Source organism: Temnothorax americanus, unplaced genomic scaffold (genome assembly GCF_048541705.1).
Source record: "Temnothorax americanus isolate GAGA-0224 unplaced genomic scaffold, ASM4854170v1 Scaffold18, whole genome shotgun sequence".
Lineage (NCBI taxonomy): Eukaryota > Metazoa > Arthropoda > Insecta > Hymenoptera > Formicidae > Temnothorax > Temnothorax americanus.
In genome coordinates, this window is record NW_027509318.1 from 1,484,456 (window position 1) to 1,508,280 (window position 23,825).

Consider the following 23,825-nt stretch of genomic DNA (forward strand, 5'->3'; position numbering starts at 1 on the left):
GCGCGAAGGGATAATTATACGAACTCTGAATCATGAACGGTTCTTGGAGCGGTCAGAAGTAAGATAAGCGGACTAATGGACTTGCGCTCCAGTAAGATGAGGAAACAGGATAAACGAGACGAAGGAGGCAAGAGAATTCCCTCCACGGACGATAAAAATTGGATAAGGCTTGCCCGGTAGGGAAGAGAAAGTGGCGAGGAAGGGAGACGGAAATTTCCACCCCACAAATGACTAGAAACGTGGCAGGCAGGTACAATCCGGTGCAATCAGATAGGAAGGGATAAAACTTCTGGAAGAAAAATGAAGCGACGGAAGGTAGGGGACATAATTCCCGGTTGGTTGGTCGACGCAGAAGAAGCTGCACGTGAAACAATTTAGGAAGGGATAAAATTTAAGATTCCGAGATTGCGCTACGGCGAAGGCATTTTTTTTTTTGTATTTTATATATTCGCAATAATCCCGTACGTCACAGTTGCGTGATGTCACCGTACGTTACGCTCCACGTGCGCAATGATGCAGGACTTTTCCAAGCGAAAGGAGAACCGGTAGGTTATTCTCTCAGCGTCGAGAGAAGGGGACGAAGATAGACGCAGCACTTATCTCGCTCATGTTCTTGCATAATGAAACATCTGAAATTGTCTATGCAAATTGTCTGTGCAAATCATCTGCGCAAAGTTAAAATGCAAATTTATAGGCACTTTTCGCCTTTTCTTATCAGTTTAAACCGCGGCACAAATATAATTTGTCAATTATCGATAATTATTTATATTAAGAAACAATGCTGTCGCAATTATACTCCGCATTCTTCTCGCAGAAGACCAAGCTTGTAAAATATATTCCACAATATACTTTAAAAGAACAATGTTGCTCAGTGCTTTAATGTTACACCGGTAATTACGGTACGCTATACTCGCCGGGTCACGGCGACATTGTCAGATTCACACGTTTCCATTTTCTACGGAGCTTAGAAACGTACAGTTACGTAGCAAAGACAAGTGAGTTGCGTTTTGCACGAAACACAGAGGACGAAAACTTATTATCATCATTACGTAGTTCCGTGACATCGTAATGACATATATGCCACTAAATAATTGTAACACTAAATTTCGTTGATTTCAAAACAGTAAATGTGAGCATGCGGTTCTACTACGAAGTCTACTTTGTTGTAGACCGCATCGTTGAATCATCGAAAAAACCCGGAACAGACCTTGAAGTGAACTGCCACGATTTACATTCCCGATGTTATTTCTCTTCTGTGTTACACTGATCTCGGAAGGCCAGCCATCTTCTACGATCTTCCGCGTTGTTCGGACCCCATGATTTCGACGGCCGGAAGGCTTCTCTGATCATCTAAAAGAGATAAACGCTATTGTAGTAGATGGATGGGTGTAGTAGAGAGTATTAGAGTGAGTGGAGTAAATATATAATCTCACGAGAGTATTAACTCTCGCTTACTTTTTGGAAAGAAAGATGTTTCTTCTTGAATATCGCAATGGCGATCCATAAAGGTATTTGGAGGACAGCGACAGAGAAGAGGATCCAACCTACAACTGTTGGAAAAAATATATAAATATGTAATTGGTAAAATTGTTATTATTATGACGGTATGTATTATTCTTTTAAGAATAAGGTTCTTTAAGAAATTTTTTTCGAGTAATTAAATAGACAAATAATGTTATGATAAAGAAATATGAAATTTACAAATAGTCGAGTTTTTATAAAAAGAGAAGATCGAAACATTTTCTAAACACAGAGATTTTATCCAATTTAAATAACTTACCGTAAACCGAATAAGGATAGAAATTCTTGTTGTATTTCAGCAGTTCGAGATTGGCGAATGTATAAATGAAGATTACAAGGATAATTCCAGGAGTAAGGACGCCCCAGCAGACTCGCCAAAACATCGACAGTCGTTTCTTCAGCATAAATTCGACGTCGTTCAGGAAGTTACCCAGTCCTAAAATTACTTGTTTCAATCTCGTCCAGTACGATCGGATAATTGGCAGCGCATATTTGAAGGTAATACGGACGGAAGAAAAACTTACCGTACGACCAAGCGACGGCGATCATTTCGAAAGCAGCCGGTAGAAAAGCGATAAATGAGGTCACGTAATAATCGACGAAGGTTATCATGAACTGACCGCCCTGCGAACAACCATACAATTAAGATAACGGCGCCGGTTTACGAAAAGAATCGTAAATCGCATGTAATTAGCATACCGGCGTGACATATATGAGACCGATCAAGAACTCGCAGAAGCAAGTACCGACTGCTACGTGCCAGTACTTGACCTTCGGGAACTGATCGTGCACGATGGAAATTATGGCGGAGGTGAGGCCGACCTCGCTACCGATACCCAGGACGAATAACATCGCGAAGAACACGACGCCGAAAAACTGCGGTGCGATTGTAAACTTGGCGATCGTCTCCGGGTAGGAAATGAACGCTAATCCGGTGCCACCTCGAACCACTGCGCCGACATCCTCGATCCCCAATTCGCGGCTGAGATTGCCCAGAATGGCGAAGATCGTGCAACCGGCCAGCAAACTGGTAAAGGTGTCCAGAGTAGTCACGATCATTGCGTCTCTGATGTGAACGTGAAATCCATTTAAAATTATCAGACAACAGTCAGACACGCGCCTCGTGCTTAATTAATATATCGCTTATCAATATTTACTCAGCTATATTTTTTTTTGTATCAATGGAAAACGCGATGATAACGATTAGCAAAGAATCTTTTCAGTTAAAAGGAAATGTCAATAGAGCGTCATCGCAAAACACTAAAGTAGATTCAGAATAAAGAATGACTGTAAATTTATGGGTAGGCTAAATACTCATGAATAACAGTACGGATATAGCCAAATGATTCATATCAAATTCCAATCAATGAAAACAAATAAAGTTGCAAATTCTAGATTCTATAAAGACAACAAATACTTATAAGATAGTAATGGCAAACAATATATTTTTAACTAACCGATACACGTCATGGTGGAACTTGTTGTGCGAGGCGAACATGACGACGGCGCCGAAACAAACGGTCAACGAGAAAAAGCATTGGGCGACTGCGTAGTACCAAATCATCGGCGTCATCAACTTCTCCCACGTTGGGGTGATGAAGTACAGGATACCTGTGACGGATCCATCCAGCGTGACCGCCCTTACAAGCAGCACGACGAGGACCACGTAGGGAAATATCGCCAGAAAGTACGCTGCCTTGCCGGAACTCCGTACACCGCGTATCACCACGAGAAAGACTGTCAGCCAGCTGATGAAGAGTGTGATCGACAGACGCCAGTCCGGTAAACCGATGCCGTCGTCGATGTTGTCCTTCTCCCGCAGTACCTCTTTGCTGGACAAACGCAACCACTTCGTTATCTTATTATTATCTTCGTTTCTTATCAGGCAAATATATTTGAGATGTCCTGAAACCATCGAATGTCCTTTTAATAAAAAATTATTTGACTAATTCGGAGTGGACTTTTCCTTAATATCGAGAGAGTCATCACATTCATTGCAACTTTTTAATTATTTGCATTATATATCTTTATGACTAATTTAAGTTTCAATTTAAAATTTGATTAAGGTAAACTATCTTCAAAGTGAGTATAGTTTTGTTATTTAATTAGTTCTCTAAAGTTTTAATCATGGAAAGTCATTTGATGAATTTCGGGACACTTTACATAAATGGAGCTAATTTGACTATTGTTTCTGAGTAATTTACTAGAAATACAGCTCAGCAGAGCTGGAGTAGCTAATGTTCTCGATTCTAACACTGTGGTTGCCGGGTAAAGAGTCCACACAGAACTCGCCCCATTCCTTCCAGCATCTTCCCCATGGTAATTCCGTCTGGAAGCTGGCGACGAGGTAGAACAAGGTCAACGCCATCAGCGAGCAGTAATAGGATGCCAGTGCCAGCAGCGTTATACATTGTGCGATACCAACGCCTACGAGTTTAATTTTATTCTTGTACTGTAATGTTACATTCTTAAAAATTTTGGATACATTTGCGAATAATGTAACAAAATAAATTCTCAAATTTTCAAATTGAGAACTAAGAGGGACATGCGCCGAGATAAGCGTGGATAGCGAGTACCCGCGCACCTCTGAATGCCGGCGCAAGGTCCCAGATCTTCACGGCTGATCGGCTGGAGAATTGTCCTAGGATCATCTCCAGCAGGTAGAACGGCTTCCCCACGACGATCAGGACGATGATGTACGGTATCAGGAAGGCACCGCCGCCATTCTCGTACGCCGTGAACGGGAATCGCCATATATTACCGAGGCCGACCGACATGGCGATGCAGGATAGTAGAAATTCTCTGTCGTTTCCCCATTGCTGGCGCTCCACTGGCTTCCGCTGCACGAAAAGCACGAGTGCAGTGACCAGGAAAAAAAAGAGTGTTTGCACAGCCGATCCTCTATCGGAACAATTTCAAAAAGAATCAATCATTCAATGCAAATAAAAACGATTGTCCTGAGATACGAATATTTTCTTTATCTTTCCGCAAAATTATCCCACAGTAGATGAGCTGTGCAAATCTCACTTTTCGTCAAATCGTCGTGCATATCGCTTATCAGAAACAAAGATTTAATTGGGAGCAATGCTCTCGTATTGTTTGAGATTATCTGGAAATTAAAACTTTTTCTCGTTTGCTTCTTATTGTTAGTTGAATTGCTGATTTTTCGCACGAAGGATAATTACCGCGCTAGTTTCATGAGTGGGCCCATTAACTTCGATGCCGTTCGGATTTATCGGCTCGTCTATGATAAAAGCGCGATTTGTCACGCCGCTCGAGACCGTGTACGCCTGAAACAATCGTTGCGGTAGCTGTAGTCCCCGTTCTCTTTTCTAGCGAAGAATATAAAAGCTGGCGAAAAGCTCTTATTCATCCGCGGACGATTCACGAGAATGTCACTCTGTGGAAACGCTATTAATGCTTCAAATTAAAAGTTAATTAAGAGTTGACTAACGCGCTATATATCATTAGCACATTATTCAGCGCTTATTTCAAGAATTCTCATAGTCGATGATTGTTACGAGAAAAATTAACATTAACTTAACTTTCAATATTAGGAAGAAACTTTATAAAGAAATTAGATTCGTGCTTTCATTATTCTTTTCCTTGTCCTTACATACGTTTATTCTCCTCTAATCTCCTCCCGCATACCTTTCGCCCCATTTAATCCCGCGATGATCCGTTTTCCACAGTCACTTGAGTCACTCAAAATTTCCATCAACTCGTTACGTACCTACGTACGATCCGCATGCCGTTTTCTCCTCCTCGCGCGGTACACGTCTTGGGCGTGTTCCGATATTCACTGCCAGTACTGAAAATCTATAGTTACGTGACGCAAAATATATATTTTCAGCACTGCCAGTAAAAAAGGAACACGGGGCTTGTCAGGAGGTAGTGCGACTAAACGTATAGGTCCGCTCTGTAAGAACCAAGCGTTATCAGTTCGATCGATCACTCGCGGACTGTGCGCGGATGAAACGCCCGGTGCAGGCTTCGAGTATGAAAAAAACGCACTCCGCCGAAGCGTACGGAATAGAACTGACGTGTAAATTTTATGTCATGGAAGTTCAGAGCAGTCGCTGTGAGATAATGACAGGCGCGACAAGGAGTTATTAAAGTGAACGGTGACGGGAATGCGAGAGGGTATCTCAAAAGCGTAACCGTTTTCAAAACGCGCATTCCCTCCTCAATTCCGTAATTTATTTAAGAAGAAAACAAATAGAAGAAGAATCTGCCTTGCTGTAAAGTAAGATTTCGCCGTGCTTAATTTGCGCCGATGATGATGATCGATCATTGCCTGAGAATTCGCACGTTCGGGCCGAATCAGGATCTACGATGATAGTCCAGCTGCAAAAATAACGAGTGGCGAGATTAATTGAACTATAATTATCATAATTGCCAGGGGATCGAACAACGAGATTGTAAGTGCGCGCATTAATACGCGACGCTGAAATTATTTCTCGATTGTAAAATCGGTGCTCTGGCAGCCGGGTGGCCGCGCAGGGCCCGCAGAATGGAATTCTATTTATATTTTATATATGCCGATATAAAAAATATTTCGGAAATCAAGATACGCACGTTAAAATGCTAACACACTGAAATTATAAATGCGGAGTTCTATCTTAAAATCGGACGCAGTTCCGACGATCTGTAAGTTGCGTTAAAATTCGAGATAGAAATCCATTTATTGTGACTTTTGCCATGTAGATTAAAGAATCAGGGATAGAGAATCGAAATACCTATACATATTAATCCTCGAGACCACAGCTCTTTTTTTAATACGCCCCGGCCACACATTTCCCCTATTTTTTTACAATCAGTATGTATAGCGCACGTACTAACGAGCAGAGTCTAATTAAGAGAAGAAAGAGGAGAACCCCGGCTCGATCTGTCATAAACGGCACTGTACGGAATAAAGGGGATTATTAAAATAGCGATTGCAATATAAATAAGATAACCGAGAGACAATTGAGGCGCAGATGGCGGCGAGGGTCTCAGACAAAACAAAAAATATGTTTTATGATCGCGATCGCGGAAGACGATTATTACAGGGATTATGCAATCCGGTGCGGTGCGGAGAGCGGAAAAAAAGAATCTAACGCGATAGCGCGATAGACAAACGCGGTGCTTACCGGATTGTACCGAGACGACTCGATTCGATCATCGGAATTTAATAAATGACTAATGACCCTGAGTCAATCTAGATATAATGAGTTTAAAAATAGACACACCTATACCTGCGTGAGATTATACAGAATGATGGAATTCCCCGCATAATTCTCTCATGTTTTTAACCTAGGCTTGCAAAATGATGGTCGTTCAAACGTCTCGACGCGCCTGACGGAACCGCGAGCGGCGAGCGGCGGCATGTATCGCCATCTTGGATTTCGAGCGAGGCGGGCGACCGGGTCGGTCGGTAACGCGCGGCGCGACCTTACCGACGATCGGTAATGTAGGGCGCGCGGGGCTCTGGTTGCGCTCTCAAACGGCGCGACGTGCGCTAGATTTTAAATGCTTCGCCGCGCGACAGTGCCTGATACTGACACGTCGTTGTAACGTGACACGTGTGTTTTCTTTTGTAAACTGTTGTGAACCGACGAGCTGCGACGAGCTGAGAGTTGTCGCGATTGTTGGGGTGAATTTCACTCCGACTGTCGACTCTCGCGTCGACCGTCGACACAATTATAAGTACACACCTAGTTTCAAAATTAAACCTGTTTATGGCTTTATGGGCGAAGTACTGCCCGGTGCCAGCAACTTGAAAGAAGAAGCGGATAAGAAGTAGACTCTCGTGTCTCTCATCATGTAATATTATGTCCGCGTTAGTTGACCCGGGAACGGATATCGCATAAACTTCTTTATTTACGCGACCACACGTTTACCTATATCGCGATTTTCTCGTTTGCAGCCTGTGCGATCCCTTTCCCAAGGCGAGCGTGGCGGATCCGCAGGACGAGCGGGCGAACGCGAGGCTGATGCGATTTCTGGAGACGCGTATTCGAAAGAGAGACCTGCTGCAGGAGGACCTGCACGAGAAACGTAAGAATGATCCTCCGTGTATCTTTCAGCGTTTTGACTTTGGTTCACCGTTGTGTAATTGCTCAAGGTTGACGTTTTCTTTTCAGAGAACCATTTCAGAAATATATTAGTCGAACTGGAACATGAAAACGCGTTTTTAAGACGTGAAAACAGTCAACAGAAGGAGATGGTAAGTTACATATGCAATAACAGATACCGTTACGTTTCATAATGCATATCTTTTTTAATTTCTTAATGTCTTTCTTTTAATATATGCGACAAATCTTTCAGATATCTACATTGGAGGGTCGTGTGTATAAGTTACAGAACAATATCGATGGCTTGCTTTACAAATTGAACGATGCTTGCGACGCTATGAGAAATATACAGCAAGAAGTAAGCATATTTTTCCTGATGATATTTTGCGTACTGTTATTTTTTCTTATACAATACAATTTCTGTATAGTTGAGGAATAAGGACAGGCAACTCAAAGAACACATTCTAGAGAAACGAAAAATAATCCAGAGATGCAACATTAAAATACAAGCGGAGAGAGATAGAATGACCAAGGAAATGGAGATGAAATTGAAGGAACAACGTGAGCGGTTGACGGTATACTTAAGATTTTATTTTACAAACCAATCTTTTTTCGATATATCTCGGGATTATCTTTCCTGAGATAATCTTCGTCGACTCGTGCATTGAAATCTGCTTTTAGAGCTACATTAAGAAGAAGGATGACAAAATGAGATTGGTCAGGCAAATATTGACTTCGGCTCGTAAAGATACGTCCGATAGTGTCGCCCCGACATCACCGATAGCCTCGAGTTCGAGAGTAGAGGCGGTGGAAAAAACAAATGTGACGATATTCCAGGAAGAACCCTCCACGGTGACGCCAATCAATCTTCAAGCTTCCAGAAGCCCTCGTGGACAACTCCGCCAGCCGTCTTGTCATGCAAGAATCATTTCCAATGGTACCGATGGAAAAGCCACAGAAGGGCCAAGCTCGTCGTTGACCAAAGAAAAACCTTCCACGGTGACGTTCATCGATTCTCAGATCCCCGGCCCTCATGGCCAGATCTGCCAGACATCAAAAGACGCGGCAGCGTCTCGCGGCAAACTCACGTGCAGCGATCGCTTAAAACGACGGTTATCCTTATGCGCGAGAACCAATTCTGACGATGTCCAAAGAAATGCCACGAAGGAACCAATCCTGATGACGGAATCTTCCATGCCTTCGTACTTGAAAACCGAGATCTCGGAGGAACCAAATCCAACGACGCCCCTTGATTCTCCATCGTCATTCACGATTGCGTCGACCGATACCACGTTTGAAACCGAAACAAAAATGAATACAAAGGTAACGAGGAGAATTGCGTAATTTTGAGTAGATTAATTTGCATTCTTCGACAATGTTACGCTTCTTCGGTCAACGCATATATGTAAACTGATCTTTGCGTGTATGTTCATTCAGATTCCAGTAGTAAACCCCAGATACCAGCGAGTGCAAAGTGTAGGTAAATGGATAGATCATCGTCCTACCGGGATAGTTCCGACCGGTACGATTTTACAACCGCGAACGCAGTCTCATAAGCGAACTATCCGAAAGTTGATGAATCCGAAAGATTTTATGACCAGATCTTCCAGGTACTGTCTCCTCTCGCAGGAACAAGACGCGGACGGCGAACTTGAGACCAAATTGTACAAGGTAAGGCTCCGTTTAGAGTTACTTCGGAGAATTGTATTTCGCGTTTTTGTATCTCCTTGCACGTTGCAGGCCAATGTATTGCCGACTTGTGGAGGAGGGGCGCAGATAGTATTTAACGATATAGAATGCTTGAAGCAGATATCTCCACCCAGCGCAAAAAAGAACGTAATGGACAGATAACTGGAAAATAATCCGGTAAACACACAAGTCTCGTTTAGATTGACAGAAATCTTTGTAAGCTCCGAGATATAGTTTACGAGACAGTTGCAGAGTTGATATTGTTTTCTTATTTATTTCTTGTTATCTATTTAACACAGATATATTTGAGAGTGCCATTTTAGTTTCTCGTTTTCCATATAGATACCTTGGAATTCGCGCGGTTGACATCGTTTTGTAGAAGGCTAAATGTCCCAAATGTCAGAAATAATAACAATTTATTTTTCTCTCGCTTTCAAGTGTCGTAAAGCGATATCTGACGCTTCAATTCCAAAGTATCCATATATCGTAATTTATAAGCTGGAAGACGGATTTTGTAAACGTCGAGATGATGAACTAAAAAGAAAGATTGCACCGTTATCTTACACATGTAATAAAGCTGCACAAAAAACGACTTTTCGTATCGATGAATCTCAATTTATTTGAACGTGAACAAAAAGATTTGTCGTTGCCACACACGAGGACGCATGCTAACGGATGGATGTAATTCTTCATTTATCAGAGAACGCTGCCGCGTCTGCAAGATTCCGCTGGTCGAAGGAGGTTTTTAACCGTATTCCTGTACGATTGACAATCGCACGGAAACCGGTCGTACTTTCGAGATCTAAAGTATCCTGCGACAAATATGCAGCGACGGACACCCCCTCCTCCTCTGGTCTATCGCACCCGTTAATCCCGGCACGCGCGATTAAACGGTAAAATATATAAAATTAAGAAGTATCAAGACTAGATGAATATATTAATCGTTAGATTAACTAGTTATATTATGATCGGTTCTCTAACAAATTATACATATATATATATATATATATATATATATATGTATATAAAAGTGTATTAGATATTATTTGAAGATATTGTCTTACGCAACGCGGTGCATATTCTCTTTTCTCTCGTAATACGATACAAGTTGCTCAACAATTACGTTCGGTTCTCGTTCAAATATTTTTCTCATTGAATGAACGAATTTACGAACGATACGGAATGAAGTTGGAGATCCACGTCGTAACTTTTGACAAACGATACTATTGTGCAGAGGTCTGCGGGTGCCTATCTTCGGAAAAACGATGCGTCGTTCTTCTGAGTATTCTCTTGCGAAATGAAAGTCGTGATAGCAAGTTGCCGACTCGAGTGTCGTGACGAGTCATCAAAGAGAGATATGTGTCGTGTAGATAATATCGTTCATACGAATCGTGTCGTTTCTCCACGGATGTATTCTGCGAAGTGACCGAAGTATCGTCGATCGGCGATAAATCGAAACGTACTTAATCGAACCGAACTAAGCATAACATTTACAAAGTGTATTTTATTTCGCAATGCTTTGTATATGCATATGTACATGTATATGTGTGCGTGTATGTGTACATTGTCCTCGACACTGCGAAGTATACATCGCTATCGATAACCTCAGCGAAAGAACGGACATTCGTAGTTTCGTCGAGCTACTAAAATTACATATCTTATAATGATGAAACGATTAGGCGCGTACCCAAACGGTTCTAAACTTGGCAAGCGCCACCAATGCTTGGTTGAGATTTAGGCCCAGTTCAACAGTGGCCAGTTAGCTTAACTAGTAGTTAACTCTCACTCTCTGTCTCTTTTTAACTCAAAGGTTAGATAGAGACGGAGAGTGAGAGTTAACTACTAGTTAAGCTAACTGGCCACTGTTGAACTGGGCCTTACTGCAACGGTAAAACATCAAGTTACATATCTTTCTGTAAAGTGTAGCATATAACATGATTCACGCCCGTTAATCAGCCCGCTAAAAAAAAGAAGAAAAAGAAGAAAAAAACCACTTGCCAATATATTTTCAGATATTACGGCTACCGATATCAGTGATAAGAATTTGTACGACTTCGTAAGCTTTTTATCTCAATCCGTAGATAATACTGCCTGCTCAATTGGTGTACACTCCAATGGCGTTATTTTTCTGCCGCGAATGATTCATCTAACGATACAAGATCGTTGGGTATTGTCGCTTACATTTTTTCGAGACGTGTGCGATGAGAAGAAAGAACGGGCGACAGAGAAAAGAGAAGGCGTCGTTTTTTTCTATTTGAATGAAAAATTCTCGCGCGTTTGCAAGTGTGCACGTGTAACGCTATGTGCGACTGAACTTTCTATCACGGAGAAGGAGAAATTTCAAGTGACAGATTCGAGAAACCGTATCACACTTCTTCACGATTGACGTGAGGACTGACTAAACGAAGCAACGTAAACACGATATATGAGTAATAATCGAGGATAAAAATCTCTTGCCAGCCATAAAATATAATAAAACAATACCGACGTATAGAAATATCGGCGAAGGACGTGTTCGCTTAAAAAGCTCGCGAAACAAGCGATTCGTTTCGATCGCGTGCGAACCGCAAGTGAAAGCGCTATTAAGAAGATAACCGTAGTGCCGAAAAGCAAACCGAGCGCAGACTGCAACGATTCAATCTCCGGGACTCTCTCCCTCTCTCTCTCTCTCGTGCGGGTTGCGATCAATTCGATTTCACTCCGACAGTACACAGTAAGCGGTAATATCGTCGTAAATTCATCATTTTATGCACAACGATTAATTAATACTCTTTACTCTATTGCTTTACTCATGAATTCTATGAATCGTTTGCCGTATTGTTCGGGATCACAGGTGGATATACCGTCGACGTTAGCACCGTATTTGACGGTCTTAGCCGCTTTCGCCGCTTGCTTACGTACGCCATAATGCGTCAGCACGTCTATTATGGCCAAAAAATAAATCTCCTTCGTGGGAGCACCTAGGAAAATAAAATATACGTGGTGAGCGTTTTTTTTTTTTTACATTCGCATTTCTCGTATAAGTGCACGATTATCAGTTTACTTGGTACCTTCTTTACTAGGAATAGCGTAAATATCTAGCTCGGGTATTATCGCATCTTCGTACTGTAGACTGGTTTCGCGCATTAACGCGGCATGCGGCGACTCGGGGGGCGTTGCCATGTTGGTAACCGCGTGGCCGACGCCGCTCCAACTCCACAAGCGGCTGCAAACAAACGAGTTACCGATAAATCAAAGTGAAAAACCCAGCTTTCGTTCCAACAAGAGAAAGGGAGAAATCCCGCCGCTTACTCTGCCATTGGACCTCGAGATTCCAATCCGCTACCGGACTCGCTATCATCCTCCTCATCGTGATTGTCCTCGTCGTCCTCCCTTTCCGCACGCTCTCTGCTCTCTTGCTCGGCACGCGCGCAATCGTGCACGCCGAGGAGCAAGGAATAATCCATCAAGTGTAATCTCGTCAAGAACTACGGAGACAAACACACATTATCTCGAGTACTTGAAAATCCTTCACAAATTCAAAGTCAATTTTTATCTCGATAAATAATTCAAGGTAATTCTTGATACAACTCTCGCAGTACAAAACTTGACGCGATGAAAAAGTTTATACGTTTATAGAAATACTTACATCTACGTCGGCGGTTAACGTTTCTATTAGCTTAGCTTTGGCCTCTTCCCCGATGTATATCTTCATGCCTTCCTTAACAAAATCGTTATCCTTATAGGTAGGGAGATCCTTCTCCTTTTCCTTATCCGACGCTTCCCGGTCCACCGTCGAGCCTTTCAGGTCGAACTTCTTGTGCGTTGTCAAGTGATTCGAGAATACATTCCTTATGGCAACCACGTAGTGCTCGACCCCGTCAACGGTTAGCCGATACATTCCCAGATATTGCGGTAACAGGGTCTTTCCATGTCGCTCGACGATATACTGCAACGCAATGTCCGTGTAATCTCGAATATTCATGGCATTCACTTTCGATTGTACTTACGGGATGATAATGCTTCAAGAACGAATGCATCCTCTCCACCTCCTCGCTCGTGAGGGTTTTAATTATAAACAGCTTGTCGTAAGATTGATAAAACTTTGCGCCACTCTTCCCAGATGAATCGTCGAGCACTGGTTGCGACCTGAAAGAAGAAATGCGCAAACCGCATCTTGGGTATGCGTGTGGATGTGCATTTTTAAAGGGAGATCAAACAATGGTTCAATTCGAATGACCGCTAACACGGGGCAATATGAGATGGAGCGGCATATTAGATAATCGGTGGGTATTTTGACGTAGCCGAGAATACCTGGCGTGCGAAGCGACTCGATCGATATTAGAGTCCACCATAAATAAATAATTACGTTAATGCAGGCATATTAATTGAAAATTACAAATAATCAATATTAGAATATTATTCTTTCCTCGCACGTTACCTTTAAAGTTCCCTTTATTCTTATTACGATCAATAGGATGATTATCGCCGTCGATATAAAGCATTTGACTCGTTAATTATCTTGGTTATCTCAGTGAGCGACATTTTAATGATAATGATTCGATTGAAATATTCTCTCTCGCCATGCTTTAAATCGAACAAGCTTTCAGCGGTAGCTTACACTCGCAAAGTGTTTTAAACTTTGCCGCTTTTGAATAAAGCAAAATCATTAAGATATTAATGAAATGTTATGCTTATGTCACGCCGCGTTTCGCTCCTCGTGTAGGCCTTTATACTTTGTTAGAAAACGACGAGAACGCACAGCATGGCAAAATCAAGTTTTGCTAACCTCAGGCGTTTCGGTTTAAGACCGCAGGTACGCAGCGGTTTGTTTGGAACAGAATTGTGCGAGGAGGCAGAAGAAGGAGAGGAAAAGGTAATCGACGGAACGGTAGCGGCGCGCTGAACCATTTGACGAGTTCTTCTGCCTATTCCTTCGACCAAATCCGTACGCTGCTTTGCTCGCGAAGGATTAAACACCCGACATCTACCACATCAAAAATCCTTACATTACAAAGCCATCGCACGGTAGCCGTTCCCTAATTTACTCGCGACGAACGATGTCGTCGCACACAACCGCGAAAGCAAGTTTATCCTCAACTTTATGCAAAGTGACGGTGCATTTTCTGCGTACTATACATAGCGTTACACCAGATACGTCAAGATTACAGCGAGGATAATCAACGCGCAGGTATTACCTCGTCATCGACTCCTTGTAATCCAAATCATCAATTCCAAACCTTTCTCGCAAATTCCTAAAGACTAACGGACAATATTCTTTGATTTTGAAGTGGGAGGGCATGTTCTCTCTGAAAAAAAAGAAGAACAGATTGCGCGTAAGAAAATATCTCTGTGATATTAAAGGTAAAATCTTAGATTTACTCATTGGCGCATAAACAAATCTAAAATTAAGTGCAGTTGCCAATTGGCTCAGTACCGAGCGTTATATATATATATATATATAACAGGCAGTATATTGTCTAAATATTTCTAAGATTATCTCATTACACCTGCACAGTTGCTCAAGTCTATTTAGAAACAATATGGACGTATGTACGTTCACAATTAGCATAAAATATGATCTGAGATACATATCTGATCGGAGTCAATAATATTATACGTGATCGTATGACACATATACACGCACAAAAAATGACAAAGGCAAACTTACTTGTTGAAGAGATGATTATCCACTTTCAACTTGCTGTAAGCTCTAAAATCGTCTGGCAAGAGCATTACTGGAATGTTAACGTGACTAAGTTCGTTTATCTGCAAGGCAGCAAACACAACAATCATAGATTTATCTCGCTCATTGTCAGAGGTCGGGCTTAATTAATTAAAGTTCAAGTTAATTAAAGTCAAGTTCGCCCGATTTATTCTCACGCGAGCATTCTCACCGGAAAAAATACCGATCCGACACATTCGAAGGAACGTCACGTCGCGTCGCAGGGAAAACGCATCGCATCGTGCATGGCACCTCGCAAAAGTGTCCGCGCACACGCGATGGAATTAAAGAGCAATTGACATAATTACGCGGTGCTATCAGGCGAATCGACGACGCGGAGTGTTTCCGACGTGTATCACGTTGCATATTACGTCGTTCCGTTTTGACGGATAATGACGCAACCAGTCCGGGACGGACGGGAGGACGCGCAAAATGAAAATAGAAACGTCGCGATGACGACGATGACCGCGCTCGCCGTCGCCGCGGACGGCGAGAAACGTCAAAACGAACGCGCGGAGCAGAGGGAAGACGGAGAGAGAGATCGCTTACCGTGTGATTGACACCCCACATAAACACGCTGAGAAGTGGCTCGTTCGCGCGGAACAGCTTAACCTTCTGATGCTTCACCCGGAAGTGCTTCTTCTTCAGCTTGCTCAGCCCGCTGGACATGAGCGGCACGCCCGACATGCTTGCGACCGTAGACGACGACGTTCAGAGAGATAGAGGACTCCCTGGACTCCGAAGGAAGAGGGTTTTCTCGCGCGCTTCTCACCCTCGTCCTGGACACCGCGGTCCACCCTCCTCGACTCGTTCCGGGGAGGGGGGCGGAGAGGGATGGGACAAAACGCGAGAGAGACTTTCTCCTGCCTCCGTTTACATGGTAATTCACCCTCGTCGCGGCGAACGGGACGGGCGCGCGAAACACACAGCTCCTCACCGAGGCACCAGGGGGACGGGACGGGCGGGGCGGGGCGGGGCGGAGTGGAGTGGAGAGAGAGAGAGAGAGAGAGAGAGAGAAATATCGTCGGCGCCTTCCTCACGAGCTGACGGCGGCACGCTGGCACACGCCCATGGATTCTCGGCGGGCAACACCTCGTCGACCCGTCGACCCTGCACGACGACGAATCGCTGAAATCACGACGGACGGATGAGCGAGCGAACGTCGCACGCGCGCACCCACCACCTCTTTCTCGCGCGTTACCTCGCCGCGCTCAGCTGCCGCGCACTTTGGCTCCCCTCCTTCACCCTCCTGCCCCCTCGGCCTCGGCCCCTCAGTCCCACAGTGGCGTAGTCGCGGCTGGTTGGCGGGGAACCAGGGAAACCGGTGCCGATCGTCGAGCGTCGAGCTCCTTTTAAAAATGGCGAACGCCGGAGTGAGAGAGAGGGAAGACAGCAGTCGATGCGCTTTTCGACGCGATCTCCCGCCTCGCCATCCCGCCAACGCCAAATCGACTGATCTTCCCCGCGCGAGCTGTCTTGGTTAGCTCGGGGCGTCGGGAAGCGCTCTAGCTCTAGGCTTCGAAGATCGAAAAATCGCGGAACGGATAACAAAAGGAACGATAAAAACCTTTCTCCATCCGTTTCGTTTTCTCCCCGTTCGAACCGAACGCGACTTCACGGTCTTCGCGTTGCCGAGGCGCGTGAAGTTGGACGGCGAAAAAAAAGTCCCTAGATTACGCGCGATTTCCATGAACCCGACTTCCGGGGATATTCGCGATCGATCCCCGCTTCTCCGAGGTCAGTGGGTCAAATCGGGACCAAGCGCGCGGTTCCTCTATATACGAAAATCTCCCCTCTCGGGCCCCCCCGCCCGCGCGAGATTTTCGCGCTCGCGTTGTCGCGTTTGAACGACACACGCGCAGAACGGTGGCGTCGCACGACTCGCACGTCGCACGTCGCTCTCGCTTTCTCGGTCACGTGGCAAGCGCGAACACGCCGCGCGCCGGATCGCGGGACGACGGCGTGTGACGGCGGTGCGGGGTCGAGAGGGGGAAAGATCCCAGCCAGCTCGGAGAACAGCTGACTCGGGAGCAGGGGGGGGAGCTACGACAGTTTGGAGTTGGCGAAACGGAGAGAATCGACCGCGATCTCCCGGGATCTGTTTGTCTCGGGCGAGCGTGCCGCACCCTCCGTGCTCCCTTCACCCCCGCGATCGACGTTTATTTCATTATAACCGCGGAAGATGTGAAAGGGGACACCGACCGCGCGATCCCGGTCAGCTGTACCCGCCGCGTCGCGTTTCCTTTCCGCACCGACGCGCGACGCGTACGTCTCTCTCGTTTCGAGTGCAGAAGGTGCGGGCCGCGGGGCCGCTACGAGAGCGGCACCGAGAGTCCTCGAGTCCCGTTCGCGCGAACGGGCTGCTGTAAACGCGGTCCTTCGCGGGCACGGCGAGAGAGGTGGGCGTCGTTACAAAATAAGGCCCGTGCGCCGCGCGCTTCACGAGGCGGAGCGTTAAAGATGGAAGCGATGAACGTGAGCTCGCATCCCAGGAGAATGCACAACAGTTACGAGGACGAGGAGGAACGGAAGCACTTCCAGAGGATCGTTTCCGCGTTCAGATATTACAAGTGAGTGCCCGGTGAATCCCGGTCGAGGCGCTGTCCCCTTCTCCTTTCGTCCGTTCTTGTTCCCCGAGCCCGACGTCGACGACGGACTCTCGGTCGCTCTTCTCGCGTCAAATGCTGACGAGCCACGAGAAGAACGTGTCGCGCTACTCGACTTCGTCGCGAGGACTCGATTTGTCAACGATTGCCGTTTAGAAGTCACCTCTCTCCCGATGTGTTTATTATGTAAATAACGCCACACCGAGAGTGGCCTGACGATCTCTCCTCTGTTTGTCGCGCAGGACGCACTCTCTGCTGAGAGTAAGAAAAACGGAGTCCTATTTCCTTAGTCTGCCGCAACATCACCAGAAGCTACTGTCGAAATACAGGGAACACCTGCAAGAGGTCAAACGGTGTATCGAATACAACGATCAGATCATAAAGCTCGTGATAAAAGATGTGGCCCATATATTCGAAAATGTCTGTCCAAACGCCGCGCAAGTTGACAACGTAAGGAACATCTGATATCTCGCTTGTTAAATACAGTTAATAATTGATTTAGTAAAGTTTTGTTACTTGTACGACGATATATCGATATATGGATATTTTTTTGCCAAAATTACGTTTAACTGTTTAAACATACTCTCACAGATGTTGTCCTATTGTGTGAAATAGATGGGTTTCGTTGCAGACGATAAATCTAAGGCCCGTAATGTCGGATCAGGAGAAAGTGCAAGCTACCATTAAGCAATTGGTACGAGACTGGAGCGTGGAAGGTGCTGAGGAACGAAAAGCGTGCTATCAGCCAATCGTTGACGAAATATTATGTCAATTTCCATCGGAGCTTTGGTACGACGATCCGTAATTACTGCGTGAGCGGTTACTATTTTTATGTACCGAGAAAACGAGAAAGCAAAAACGAGAGAAACTTGCAAAATGTCTTAGAGATTTTAAGTTGCTTTTCTTATTGGAGGCCTAAACCGGTAGACCGGACGAATTTTTAAAGAACCCGTATAACTGTAATCGAAGTCTTTAAGATGCTTCGAAAGCTTCTCTCGTCTAAGTCCGGCTGAGATGCGAGAAGTAGACCGAGAGAAGTGTCAAATGACGGTTGAATTTCCAGTACGCCGTCGGACATACATATTTTAGTACCTGGTGCCGGATTGGGTCGTCTCGCCTTCGAGATCGCGAAGCGCGGATATACCTGTCAAGGCAATGAATTTTCCCTGTTCATGCTGTTTGCGTCAAACTTTGTATTAAATAAGTAAGTAAATGTGATACGCGCGGGCAATAATCGCCCTCGAATCTTTTACCACGGTTCTCTCTTTTGAAACAGATGTAGAGATGTAAACTTGTATCATGTACATCCGTGGGTGCATCAGTATATGAACAACTTGAAACCCGAGCATCAAACGCAAGCGGTTTCCTTTCCCGACGTGAGCCCGAGCGATCTTCCAGGAACCGCGCAATTTTCTATGACCGCGGGTGACTTCTTAGAGGTACAACGAGAATATATAATATGTATGTAATCGTAATGGTGTTTGTTTAATAAAATCGACACGCACGCTTTATTTCAGGTTTATACGGAAAGCGATCATTGGGATTGCGTTGCGACATGTTTCTTTATAGATTGCGCTAATAATGTTGTGCAATTTATTGAGACAATTTATAAGATCCTGAAGCCAGGTGGCGTCTGGATAAATCTCGGACCGTTGCTCTATCATTTCAGCGATTTACCGAACGAAGAGTCAATCGAGCCGAGTTACGAGGCCATCCGCGACGTTATTCTGGGCTTCGGCTTCCAATTGGAGGTAACGAACTTATTTTTGCATATACGGTATTTTCGGGACGTATTCACAAAAACGTGTCGTTCATTTCTTTTTTTTTCCAGAAGGAGCAGACAAAAGTGAAAACACGTTATGCTCAGAACGTTAACAGTATGTTACAGTGCGAATACAATAGCGTGTACTTTGTTTGTCGAAAACCTAACGGACATGCGGACGGTGTAAATCACAATCAGAATGGGGACGAAATTAACAGTGCGCGAGAACAAGAGAACTGATTGGAGCGTGGCGCTTTTTCTTCGGGAAGAGTTAAACGCTAAAAAGTTAATTGTTCAAGTGCACCCGTGTTTTACGAACTGTTGCTGGAAATGGTTCTGTGAGATTACGTAATATCCAAGACTTATACTTTTTCTTTCTTTTTTTACGTCTTTACCCGTCTCAAATATGTATGAGTTCAAAGACTCATTTCGTACGAGCGAGTTTTCAATGGTACTACGAGAAATTGTCTTCACAACTTCAGTAATGATTTGAAGATAATAGACGAATTATTTTTTTAAATTCATTAGTGTATCACATAACTCTAGTTGTATCCCCTGTTCGTTGAATCGTGAGTCGTTCGATTGAAACTCGATAATGATATATTTGACAAAGGTTTATAAAATTATTTACAAGCTAATGTTACAACCTAAATGATTTTCATTATATTGTACAATTGTACGAGTGACATTATTGCATAATAATGTGATTATATACATATATACGTACGTACAAAGTCATGTTAAAATTAAAAAAAAGATACAAATTCAGTTTTACAGTATGCTGTTATTGAGATATTGTATAAATAATGTGGCGATTTGATCAACTTCATTTTGTTGCATTTTACTAAAGTTTATAAACTGTCTTCGTAACGTCGCGAGTCTCGACGGTGCGGCCGCGCGTTTTAAATTCACGCCAGAACCTGGTATTTTTATATCGTGGATCACTCCCAGTTGTCGCATCGATAACACCGCCTTTGATATGAAAGAAAAATATTTATGATTAACGTTAAAATTATATAGTTTGATAAAACACGTGTATATATACAGTAGAGATTACTTTATATAGATTATATAAAGAACACAAAAGTGTGGCTATTGCATATGAATTCTGGAATTTAACGCTCAATCACTTCCGCCATCGATATGGAGTACGCTCTCGAATTATTGCACATAACTTACGTTTATTACATCTTTCGTTACGTTATCCAATTCGTACAGGTAATTCGTGGACGCTAACGGCGCCTGAAAGGATAAATGTCTGCGTAAGATACCTGATCATTGGTTGCACCAAAAGATCGTCGAAAGAAAGGAGGAAAAAAGATACCAACGTTCTGGGTACTCAAATTTGGCTTCGGCAATTTGCCTTTGTAGAGGTAGCGGTAAATTTCGTCACACGTTAGATTGTCTTCCGGGATAACCGTGAAAAGTGGTGAGTCCCATCGATTTGTAGCTTCTGGTACTTCGTACCTGTTACATTCAATGTCTAATTATTACAGAGATCGTCGATGAGTTTCATATGATTATTCTATTATCATTGTGCAATCACCTGGATACAAGCGAGTCGAAGATCTCCTCGTTGTACCGATCCGACTCGAGTCGTTTGTTGTTCCACAGCCAGGCTTGTTCGATCGGCAAGTTGCAGTGCAGCGTGCACTGAGGAGTCTTGTACAATTTGGTCGTGCAGTAGATCTCGTATCGATACCCCTTGATGTAATTGCTGCCGTCGAATATCAACAAGCTGTTGGAGTCCAGTTTACGTTGGACGTTCGACTTTACTGAGCTCCTAACAGCCTTCTCCTTTTTCGAATCTGAAAAATACAAGACGGATTGGCACGATTATTTGACGCGGCATCTAAAATATCTACAGATGTGAGATTATATTTATGGGAACGTTTGTCTTCGTGGAAATATCCACTTTACTCCTCGACTTACCCGCAAAATATACATTTTTATCGTAGCCCGCCTGGCTTATCGCGTCGCTCTCGCTGATTATCTCCACGGTCTGCCCGCTGCCCTTCAACTTTTCCTCGAAGTAACTCTTCAGCTCGACGCTCCTCGTCGTTTTGCCGCTGCACGGTACGCCAGTTACCACTATCAGCGGCATTTTAACGCGATGCAGCTGACGAGAGAGAGTTTAATCTTCGCGCACACACACACACACACACACACGCGTATCTTACTTAACCTCAACGAATCAAGAGGAACGACTCCGAAGTGCACTGGCAGTACTGAAGATCTACAGTATGCGTGACGTGAACCGTAGATTTTTCAGTGCAGTCAGTACATACATTTTCTTACGCTTTGAGCAGAAAGTACAGCGACAGAGAGAAGGTTAGGCTTCTCTCTGGTAATGATTATCATGCAAGCGTGAGTCTGGAGTTTTCTTCGGTGGGGTTCATGGTCGAGCCGGGTGACAAGTGGGAAATTAAAATAAGAACGAGGATGAGCGTGTTGCTGCAGAATTTTTAGAGATCCGCGGAGAGGCGAGCGGTGACAACGTGCAGCGATAAGAGATCCCCCTCTGTTGTCGTCAAGTTGCTACGATAAGATGTCCAACACGCTTACGCCGTTTGTGTACTGGGCCCAGACCGAGGGCCAGGTCACGCTGAAAGTAGACCTGACCGACGTAAAAGTACGTAATGTGTGTGTCATGTAAGAAAAGATTTTCTATGCTTGTAACTGTCAACACATGTTACAATTGTACGCTTTATTTCGCAGGATCTTAATGTCAATCTGAAGGAAACTACATTGCAAGTTACAGCTTATGGGCAGGGAGCTAGAGGACTGAACAATTACACCTTTGATCTAAATCTTCACTCACCTATCGATCCAAATGTAACGATAAACTTAGTTTTTCATCTGTATCTATTTGTACTACGAATTGTACTAAAGTAATGCCTTTATTACGTAGGAGAGCAATTACAAAGTAATCGATCGTCAGGTGGACTTCGTCTTGATAAAGAAGTGTAATGGTTGGTGGCCGAGATTAACGAGCCAGCCACAGAAGCCCTCCTGGCTCAAGATCGATTTCGACAAATGGAAGAGCGAAGACATGGACGACAATGAGGAAGAGAAGCGTGACATTCTTAACGATTATCCGGACATGTATGATAAACTGCACAAAGAAGAATTTGGTTACAGGAAAGGTACGTGTCACACGAGTGGATGTCGCTATAACAACGTTAACAAGATTAACATGTCGTATCTTGTTCTTTCTTTCAGAGGATTTCACCAAAGTGTATCTAGTCATATATAATCTTTGTCAATTTGTCGGTTTCATTTATGTGCTCGCTGTGATGGCTGTACGATATTCGCGCGACGGGCCAGGTATACTTATACACATTACTTTAAAGTATTTCTTTTCGTTGCGCGAGGATAAGCTGTAAAAATTGTATCGAAGATTCTTTACGTTGAAATTTATAACGGTGAACACAATTTCGTTTTCTAGAAACGTTTTATTTTTAACGCAATATTTCAGATTCCATGAAAGAAACGTACGAGGCGGTTGGCAATCCATTCAAGTTCATACAACTTTTACAATTTTTGGAGGTGATGCATCCTCTATTCGGATACACGAAGAGCAGCGTGCTGGTGTCTCTGCTACAAACGAGCGGTAGAGGGTTCGTGCTGTTCTTCATGGTCGACGCCGAGCCTCGTATGCAAACCAAGCCGGTCGTTTTCTATCTGTTTCTCATATGGACCTCGGTGGAGATAGTGAGATATCCGTACTACATCACGCAATTGCTGAACATTGAGATATCCTTCCTAACGTGGCTGAGATACACGATTTGGATACCGTTGTACCCGTTGGGCTTCGTATGCGAGGGCATAATAATGCTACGAAATATTCCGTACTTCGAGGAGACTCAAAAGTTCACCATCTCTTTACCGAACAGTTACAATTTCGCTCTTCACTTCCCGTCTCTCATAAGACTTTACTTACTCTTCCTACTCCTGCCCGGAATATATACGGTAATGTTACGTATGCATCGGCTGCGCCGGAAGAAGCTTAGAAAGCCAAAGATTAAAAAGAAGTACTGCTGATTTCGCGCGTATAGGTAAACTCCAGACTCGCGTATTCCTCTCTTCACCTACAATCACCATTGCGCAGAGAGCATGATAATAAAAGAGAACAAGAGGTACATAGAAGGTGTAATAAGGTGTCCATTTTAATATACACAGCTTTCGTAATAATGCTGTAATTATGTATAGATATTTATATATTTTTATCGCTAGATATATATTTCAAAAGCATTTTTAATTTTATGCACCGATTGCATAAACTGATTTCATTCCGTGGGTCAATTGTATCTATACAATTAAATGCCGTGTAATGATAATACTCGGCACATTTTCATTCTGCGTGTGTGCCATTATAAGAGCGAACGAACTTCAGCGAACAAATATAGATATTATTTCACTTGACGATCATATAATATGAACATTCGACTGTATTTCGCATAATAAACTGCGTAACTAAGAATTTA

At 43.8% G+C, this 23,825-nt stretch overlaps 6 protein-coding genes and 1 long non-coding RNA gene across 16 annotated transcripts; 4 read left to right on the forward strand and 3 right to left on the reverse strand.

The window, feature by feature from the left end:
* Positions 1–2: 2 nt before the first annotated feature.
* LOC143896180 (uncharacterized) lies at positions 3–1,962 on the forward strand. Of its 2 annotated transcripts, none has more exons than XR_013256576.1 (3): positions 3–315; positions 1,170–1,604; positions 1,824–1,962. It is a non-coding gene; the product is annotated as an uncharacterized LOC143896180 (long non-coding RNA). The 2 variants fall into 2 exon arrangements; XR_013256577.1 differs by having other exon boundaries at positions 312–545.
* On the reverse strand, positions 1,215–5,355 carry LOC143896166 (sodium-dependent nutrient amino acid transporter 1-like). Its single transcript, XM_077403790.1, has 10 exons — positions 5,173–5,355; positions 4,707–4,811; positions 4,106–4,361; positions 3,726–3,948; positions 2,979–3,353; positions 2,221–2,587; positions 2,046–2,145; positions 1,781–1,957; positions 1,456–1,550; positions 1,215–1,350 (listed from the first exon to the last, which is right to left on the reverse strand). Exons 1-10 carry the CDS (start codon positions 5,182–5,184, stop codon positions 1,243–1,245), a joined length of 1,818 nt encoding a protein of 605 aa, XP_077259916.1. The 5' UTR covers positions 5,185–5,355; the 3' UTR covers positions 1,215–1,242.
* Positions 5,356–5,843: 488 nt separating this feature from the next.
* LOC143896168 (kinesin-like protein KIF23) lies at positions 5,844–9,858 on the forward strand. 3 transcript variants are annotated; one of them, XM_077403801.1, is made up of 8 exons: positions 5,844–5,942; positions 7,430–7,560; positions 7,647–7,729; positions 7,831–7,935; positions 8,006–8,152; positions 8,259–8,900; positions 9,015–9,248; positions 9,318–9,858. In XM_077403801.1, exons 2-8 carry the CDS (start codon positions 7,497–7,499, stop codon positions 9,426–9,428), a joined length of 1,386 nt encoding a protein of 461 aa, XP_077259927.1. In that variant the 5' UTR covers positions 5,844–5,942; positions 7,430–7,496; the 3' UTR covers positions 9,429–9,858. The 3 variants fall into 3 exon arrangements, with proteins under 3 accessions (XP_077259927.1, XP_077259924.1, XP_077259926.1); XM_077403798.1 differs by lacking the exon at positions 5,844–5,942 and adding an exon at positions 7,136–7,342; XM_077403800.1 differs by lacking the exon at positions 5,844–5,942 and adding an exon at positions 7,136–7,326.
* On the reverse strand, positions 9,518–16,361 carry Pip4k (phosphatidylinositol 5-phosphate 4-kinase). Of its 6 annotated transcripts, XM_077403792.1 has the most exons (10): positions 16,172–16,361; positions 15,520–16,098; positions 14,917–15,014; positions 14,444–14,554; positions 14,035–14,232; positions 13,256–13,421; positions 12,895–13,194; positions 12,558–12,733; positions 12,317–12,471; positions 9,518–12,226 (listed from the first exon to the last, which is right to left on the reverse strand). In XM_077403792.1, the coding sequence occupies exons 2-10, from the start codon at positions 15,655–15,657 to the stop codon at positions 12,039–12,041; spliced, it is 1,530 nt and encodes a 509-aa protein (XP_077259918.1). In that variant the 5' UTR covers positions 15,658–16,098; positions 16,172–16,361; the 3' UTR covers positions 9,518–12,038. The 6 variants fall into 6 exon arrangements, with proteins under 6 accessions (XP_077259918.1, XP_077259919.1, XP_077259917.1 ...); XM_077403793.1 differs by having other exon boundaries at positions 13,256–13,394; positions 15,520–16,361; XM_077403791.1 differs by having other exon boundaries at positions 15,520–16,361.
* Positions 16,362–16,662: 301 nt separating this feature from the next.
* LOC143896170 (carnosine N-methyltransferase) lies at positions 16,663–20,444 on the forward strand. Its single transcript, XM_077403806.1, has 7 exons — positions 16,663–17,540; positions 17,819–18,026; positions 18,208–18,365; positions 18,640–18,780; positions 18,853–19,015; positions 19,094–19,327; positions 19,408–20,444. Exons 1-7 carry the CDS (start codon positions 17,431–17,433, stop codon positions 19,576–19,578), a joined length of 1,185 nt encoding a protein of 394 aa, XP_077259932.1. The 5' UTR covers positions 16,663–17,430; the 3' UTR covers positions 19,579–20,444.
* LOC143896176 (protein KTI12 homolog) lies at positions 19,977–21,560 on the reverse strand. Its single transcript, XM_077403815.1, has 5 exons — positions 21,271–21,560; positions 20,885–21,146; positions 20,667–20,805; positions 20,518–20,580; positions 19,977–20,310 (listed from the first exon to the last, which is right to left on the reverse strand). The coding sequence occupies exons 1-5, from the start codon at positions 21,440–21,442 to the stop codon at positions 20,110–20,112; spliced, it is 837 nt and encodes a 278-aa protein (XP_077259941.1). The 5' UTR covers positions 21,443–21,560; the 3' UTR covers positions 19,977–20,109.
* Positions 21,561–21,690: 130 nt separating this feature from the next.
* Hacd2 (3-hydroxyacyl-CoA dehydratase 2) lies at positions 21,691–23,821 on the forward strand. Of its 2 annotated transcripts, none has more exons than XM_077403810.1 (5): positions 21,691–21,979; positions 22,057–22,173; positions 22,250–22,484; positions 22,561–22,665; positions 22,817–23,821. In XM_077403810.1, exons 1-5 carry the CDS (start codon positions 21,887–21,889, stop codon positions 23,380–23,382), a joined length of 1,116 nt encoding a protein of 371 aa, XP_077259936.1. In that variant the 5' UTR covers positions 21,691–21,886; the 3' UTR covers positions 23,383–23,821. The 2 variants fall into 2 exon arrangements, with proteins under 2 accessions (XP_077259936.1, XP_077259937.1); XM_077403811.1 differs by having other exon boundaries at positions 21,694–21,970.
* Positions 23,822–23,825: the final 4 nt, after the last annotated feature.